This window comes from Sinocyclocheilus grahami, unplaced genomic scaffold, assembly GCF_001515645.1.
Source record: "Sinocyclocheilus grahami isolate Dianchi unplaced genomic scaffold, SAMN03320097.WGS_v1.1 scaffold377.1, whole genome shotgun sequence".
In the NCBI taxonomy this organism is placed as follows: Eukaryota; Metazoa; Chordata; class Actinopteri; order Cypriniformes; family Cyprinidae; genus Sinocyclocheilus; species Sinocyclocheilus grahami.
The window spans coordinates 1139141-1146748 of NW_015505556.1; the positions used below are offsets into that span (position 1 = coordinate 1139141).

A 7608-nucleotide genomic window follows, 5' to 3' on the forward strand; every position below is an offset into this window, starting at 1 on the left:
GCATCAGTATTTAATGATAAATATGCAGAGCTCTGTGAACATTTGTGATGATGCAATTTAATCACAATAATCCACACCACTCCAGTCCATCAATTAATGACTTATAAAGCGAAAAGCTGCGTGTTTGTAAGAGAAAAAAAAATTATGAAGACGTTTTTAACTTCCGACCTTTGCTTTCGCCTAAAATAGTCATATATATTCATAATCAATACTAACACTTCCTCCAGTGAAAAATCCACATCAAAATCCTCTCACATATTTGTTTAGAGGGGTTGTTTTTATCTGTTTTGGGTTGTGAATGGTTCTTGATCTGTGCAGATTTCTCTCCTGATTCAGACGAGATTACTTTTTCACTGGCGAAAGCAAAATTTTAGCTGTAAGCTAAATATTTTCATTTTGAAGTTAAAACGTCTTAATAGGGATTTGTTTCTTACAAACACACAGCTTTTTGCTTCACAAGATGTTAACTGATGAACCGGAGTGGTGTGGATTACTTGTGATGCTTTTATCAGCTGTTTGGACTCTCATTCTGACGGCAGCAATTCACTGCAGAGGATCCACTGGTGAGCAAGTGATGCAAGGTGAATGCATTTTTATACATTTTCAGCACACTTTCATTTTCGGGTGAACTGTTCCTTTAAGCAGCCATTCACTCAATAATAGATCGTAGACTTTGACAAAAAGGGAGTAGAAATCTAAAAAACTTTTTTAATGACACAGTCGGTGATACAATACATTAAGCAAAGTGTGTCTACACAAGCATACAATCAGTGTCGAGTCGTCAACTCCATATTCATTTGTCTTTCTTTCAGCCCTATGAAGGATGAGCTCGCATCAATTCACAGAAACGCCTTCAGTTCGACTCCCAAAGGCAGCTGAAGAGGAAACCAGTGGGAAATAAGTAAAAACATGCTTTTACATTCTACAATTAAAATCAGAGCAGCAAATGATGTTTATTCCACCAAAAACATAGTGGCGTCTAAAGCACGGCATCGCTCCCATCATGCATCTTTCTTGTCTGTCCTGGTGTGACATGTTTCTCTTGTAAAACTTTAGTTGGACGAAAGCATTTAGTCATTTTAGGTGTCCATTTAGAAATGATCTCACGCAATTATTGCATTAAAAGGAATAGTTCATCTAGAAATTGAAATACTCATATTCACCTTTATGTCATTTCATAGATTCTGCTAAACATCTTGTTTTACGTTGCACAGAAGAAAGTCAATCAAGTGGACGACATGATGGTGAGTAAATTACGACAGATTCTTTTATTATTATTATTATTATTATTCCTAAATTTGCTAAATTAACTGTAGTTGCACTGAAAGAAAATCTGATTAAATCTTCAATATAAGAGAATTTTGTCGTATTTTTCACATAATCTGCTAGTGCAGCATGACAGTGCACTTATATTGATGAGACAAGATATTTTAAGACATGTTTTCAAAGTTTCAGTAAATTTATCTTTCAAACTGGAGAACTCCCATTTCTATAGTCGTTCAGAAAGCTTGCTAATGACAATGTTTTTGTGATTTCATAAATGGACATCAAAAATGTATAGACAGAAAGGTTAATGTTGATGTTTTTAAAACCAAAACTCTGACACGTAGATGTGAACGTTGATGATGTTCCGGTGAGAAACGACTCCGTTTGTGACGTAGTTCATGGCCAGCTTTAGTACGGTGCTCACAGGACCAACCAGCGACTTCACCTGTCTGACTACACCTGTAGACAACAAAATACAATCAGAAAAAGGGTTTATACACTCACACCACAGCTAAATGTGGTCCAAATCTGTTTTTCCAGTCAAATGAGGTGACAAACATCAGTTTTTAGTATGAAAGCATACACAAATCACATTAAATCTGACATTTTAATTTCCAGCCTAGGCCACTTTCATGGAAATAAACTGGATAAATAACTTTTTTTTTCCATAGGAGGTACGTTGTGCCTCACAAATGAAGTTCCGAAAATGTTATTATTGTCTAGCAATCTCATGAGAAAATCAAAATTATTTTCCGAGATTTCATATGAATTCTTACTGTGTGGTGTGTACAGAAATAGAAAAGAAAACATACACGTAAAGGTCCACCGTAAACCTAGCTATCGGTAAGTTGGATCGTACGAAAATATATGAATCAGATTGTACAAATGTATAAGAATTAGCCATCAATTTCCCAAAACATTAAATAGTTTTTAATTGGCAGTGTATCGATGTAAACCGTCAAAAGTGAAAGTATGTGAGGGCAAATGCTAGTTGCACCCTCTTGACTTCATGCAAACAAAAAGAAAAGTTTACATTGCAAGTTGTGGTATTGCAAACATTAGCATAAAATGTATTTTCAATTCCAATCAGAGTTTGGAAAAATATCTGTTTTTGTCCATGTTAGGTTGTGCTTAACAGATAAAGTAGATTTTAAGCAGAAAATTGTAAACCTTATGAGAAAACGTTAATATTTTACAAGGTGGCAATTTTGTATAAATTCATATAATGTAATTTAGTAATGGGCAATTTTTAGGAAAAAAACTTAAGCATGAAGGTCCACTCCTAAACCTAACCGTCAGTGGGGCATAAGCAACTAATACGAAAATGTACAAATGAGATTGTACGAATTCATGCGAATTAGCCACCAGTTCGTCAAAATTTTAAATTTGTATGAATTTCCATCAGACTGTGTGGGCGTAAACGTAGCATGAACAGTGGAAGTAAGTGAACGCAAATGCTAGTTGCACACACTTTTTGACCATGCAAACTCCGCAATTCACGCGACAAAAAGAAAATTAAGCATTGGTGGTGCAATAGTGAACATAAGCATAAACTAGTGGTTGACCGATATATTGCCAAGGCCACTTTCGTATATAGAAATGGACTGGATAAATATCAGTTTTTTTGTCTATGTGAGGTTGTACCTTGCAAATAAAGTTGGTTTTGAGTTGAAAATCGGAAATCTTATCAGAAAACGTAAATATTTTATGAGGTGGTGTTTTCGTATGAGTTCGTATGATGCAATTTGCACAGAAATGGGTGATTTTTAAGCATAAAAACTTAAACATGAACTTCCACCCCTAAACCTAACCATCTGTGGGGCGTAAGTAGATTGTACGAATTAGTCACCAATCCGTCAAAATCTAAAATTGTTACAAATTTCCATGAGACTGTGTTGGCATAAACATAGATTGAACAGTGAAAGTATCCGAGCGCAACACTTGACTCCATACAATTCACACAACAAAAAGACAAGTTTGCATTGTAAGTGGTGCACAGAGCTGGGTAATAACTGATTGCATGTAATCTGGATTACGTAATCAGATTCCAAAAATTAAGTACTTGTAATTAGATTAAATTACATTTTAAAATACGTGTAATCAAACTACAGTTACATTTTTATGGAGTACATGATTGCTTATTATTTACACAATAGCAATACTTTATTAATAATTTATTGATTCTCCCTAATTCCTATTTTTCACCTTTAAATGTTCCTCTCTACAATAGACTACTGCTTCTATACGCTCAGAATGTATTCCAGTTTTGTGGACATTCACACAGAGATCAGTCATTAGGTGCTACACAGCATTTGACCACTGGATTTACTAAATCATTTCAGGTTTAAGAAGCGTTTCAACATTGCAACATTGCATTGCAAATTTTTATTTGAATGATCACGCCGTTATTTTACCATCTATTACTTTGGAAGGCATTTGTTTTTCAAACACATTAAAATGCACGACTTCACCATATTTTCAATCTGACCCTCTTTCATCTAATATATTTGTATTTGAAGTACACCTGGGATTTTAAAATAAATATTTTATACTGAAGTACCACATTTGCATGTTCATGGTTATGGTCACATGACATGCAGGTAAACAAATAAAATATTTTTTCAGTAAGTGTTTTATCATGATTCATTTTAAAATTATTTGTTTTAATTTAACATTTTTATGATTTAATTAATTATTAGCTTTTCATTAAACTCATAAACCCCCTGCTGTTCCTTTACGAACCCCAGTTTGGGAAACTTTGACATTATATTATATTAAGCTAACTGAGACTTGTTATAGCACTTGCATATCACTGCTCTTTTGTTGATTTTGATTGCTTCTATTGTCCTCATTTGGAAGTCGCTTTGGATAAAAGCATATGCTAAATGACTAAATGTAAATATAATGTTTAATGTACTTCATGTTGTTGATAACAAATGGAATATATTTTTTTACTCTTTGTATTTTTATATAAAAATGAGATAGGTCAAAAGTAATCTATAAGTAGTTTGAATTTATTGCCTAAAATGTGTAATGTAATGGATTACGTTACTAACTACAATTTTTGTCATGTAATTTGGAATCAGTAACGGATTACAATTTGTATTTTGTAAGTAATCTACCCAGCTGTGGTGGTGCGATAGTAAACATTAGCATAACATTTTATGTCTTTTCGATTCCGACCTGGGCCATTTTTGTATATGGAAATTGTTTAAATATCAGTTTTTTTTGTCCATGTGAGGTTGTGCCTCACAAATAAAGTTTGTTTTGAGCAAAAAATTGGAAGTCTTATGAAAAAAATCTTACGAAGAGGTGACTTTGTATGAATTCGTAAAATAGGTGATTATAAGAAATAGGGCTAGAAATTCTTAGAAATCTAGAAATAGTTACAAAGTGACTTTGCAGTTGACCTGACAGACGCATTTCAAGTGGTCCTAAAGCGAACATTAGCATAAAACTAGTGGTCGACCGATATATTGCCAAGGCCGATATATCGGCCGATATTTGGCATATTTCAAATATCGGCATCGGCCGATAAGTTTTTCAGTTTGGCCGTTGTGCTCGAGGCGGGACTTTTATTTTGATGGCGCGGCGGACTTTTGCCTGAGCGCACACCGCTCACATTCTCCCTCTTGTTCGCTTTCGTCATTCAGTTCTGTCTAATATGGATAGAAGTCTGTCTAATAATCAGATAGAACTGTTAAACAAAGGAATTAAAATGTATTCAAAAAGTATTATAACGATTGCTTTAATATTATTAGTAATAGAAAGGCAAACATTATAATACTTTCTCATTTGCCGTCAGCATTCAGCAAATACGCATTTATATCATTTAAACAAATCTTTGAATGACTAATGAACATTTAATTTCACGAACCTTGCAAACTTAGTCGAATCTAGTTGAGATTTTGTGAAGTGTGCATTTGTATCCTGCATGATCGCGTGTTCTCTGCATGATGGTTGATCCGTGCGAATTGAATACGGACAGGAGGAGAGTAACTGCGATCGACTAACTTTAAACTAGTGATTTCAAATTATGCTCCACTTTATGCATTTGCCCACTGTCATATTCATGTAATTTTCTTTGCTTGGTGTATGCAAAATGTACACAAACTTCCCAGAATACTGAGTGCCCTGTTGGTTATACTGTTTACTTCCTTTTTAATTAGATTTTTATTAAATATTTATTTATTTGTGAAAAATGCTTTGTCTTCTAAAGTATAAGTATGTTTATTTTACACAATTATTTTAATCCATTTCAAATTTATTAAATATAAATTAAAATAAATAAAATTATATCGGCTTCATATCGGCCATTGGCCACCCTGCTCTCCAAGATATCGGCATCGTCTATCAAAAAACCCATATCGGTCGACCACTAGCATAAACTGTCTTTTCTCTTTCAGAACAACTACTGTCATGGTGGAGCAACAGTTTGCACAGACATTGCAAAGAAATTTGAGCACAGTAATCTAAAAACACAAGCTAAACTATGCACTGCATTGGCCAAGCGTTAACATCTGCGTTTGTGTACTCATGTCTGTCCTTAGTTAATGTTTTGGCCTTAAAGTACGCTCTGAAGTTTAAAATTATGGATCTTTTGTCATTTACAGAGACAAAACATTGTCATAATTATGTCTGGGCCTCTAATAAGCTGTGGTAACATAACAGACGCAAAGTTTATGAAAATAAGAATAATTCATGGCCATTATACAGCAACTCAAAGGAGCAGCAGATACTAAAGCTAAATTATGGATGCAACGCTTATTGTTACAGAAACAAAGAACACAGCAAGACATCCTCCGTTGTAGGCCTGGCAGACAACAGTGAAAATCATCCAAACGAGCCAATAATGCTGGAAAATCTTCTGAAAGTGAATAAATGAAGGAGACAGAAACGCTGGGTTTGTACAGGCTGACATTAGCAAGCTAAGTAATAACTCATATTAACTCTCTTGGTTTAATTGGTTTACATAAGATGTCACAAAAGGCTGTAAATTAATCTTGAAATCTGTCGATAAGGTGTCTAATGCAAATTGTAATCAACTAAGCTTCATGATGTAACAGTTATGCTTTATGAAGCTTCGGAAGCTTTGCAAATCTTTTGTTTTGATTCAGTGGTTCGTAGCGCTTATCAAACTGGCGCGTATCAAAATCACATGATTTCAGCAAAACGGGCTTCCTTGCAATGGTCTCAGGTAAGTTTTATGACATATGTTAAGTTTGAATGAATTTTAATAAACATGCGTTGAGTCATAATTGTTTTCTTATAGGCCCTAATAAGCTATGTCCTGCCTAAAAACACAAAACAGCACTATAAATTAAAAGAATACAAATTATTATTGGTATTTAATGATTTGTATTTTACATTTATTAGGTTACATTTCATAAAAAATTTGTAAATAGTTTGTATAAGGTGTCTTTACGCAAGTTTGGGGTGTGTTTAGGTTGCATTTACACAGTTTTGACCAGTAATTGTCGCTATTGTGCGATGTTTCAAGCGCTTCAAAACAGTGAATCATTTTGCGAATCAATTGATTGAGAATTACAAGAAGATTTGTTTTATCCATCACTACGGCTAATGTTTTAAAATAACAAGCTTCCCATGCTTTTTTATTTTTATCAAACAAAATATGATAAGAATAGTTCAACTAAAAATTCAAGTATTTTTTGATTTTCAAGCTTGCCGTGTCATAATTGATCACGTGACGCACAGGAACCAATACCGCACAGCATTTTGCGTTAATGTCATCATGCTCTAAATAATTAGCTTAACCAGATTGGTGGATTTTAAGTAAGCAACGGATATCATTTCAGTTAATTTGACTTCAGAAGACTCCTACTTCAATATAGGAGTCATATCTAGGCACTAGGTTTATGATACTTTTTATGATGTTTTTGTCCTTTTTGCAGGATTATATATTGCCATCTACTTACTACTATAGAAATCAGAAGCTCAGACATGACGTAAGGCTGAGTAAATATCAAAATATTAATTTTTGGTTAAACTATTCCTTCTATTCCTGTGGGGAAATAATAAATATATACATACAGTGACTTTGATATATCCAAGAAACTTTTAATATGCAGTTTAATATTATTTAGCATAATCAAATATTAATCACAAAAATAGATTTACTAACTCCTCTGAAGATGGAGACCAAGTTCATTTGAGGGGGAAAAAATTTTCCTTTCACATATTTTGGTTGGCAAAGCTGGACCGGTTTTGATTTCAGAGTTCAAAGGCATCATAATGAGCAAATCACACACACACACACACATATATATATATATATATATATATATATATATATATATATATATATATATATATATATATATA

The 7608-nt window shown here is 33.5% G+C and overlaps 1 protein-coding gene across 1 annotated transcript in view; it reads right to left on the reverse strand.

Moving 5' to 3' along the window:
* Positions 1-688: 688 nt before the first annotated feature.
* The window catches only part of fbln1 (fibulin 1), a 66453-nt gene continuing 59533 nt past the window's right edge, over positions 689-7608 (reverse strand). The window contains exon 15 of the mRNA XM_016230757.1: positions 689-1725. Coding sequence (XP_016086243.1) covers positions 1586-1725 — 140 coding nt within the window. The 3' untranslated portion in view covers positions 689-1585. The remainder of the gene's footprint in view (positions 1726-7608) is intronic.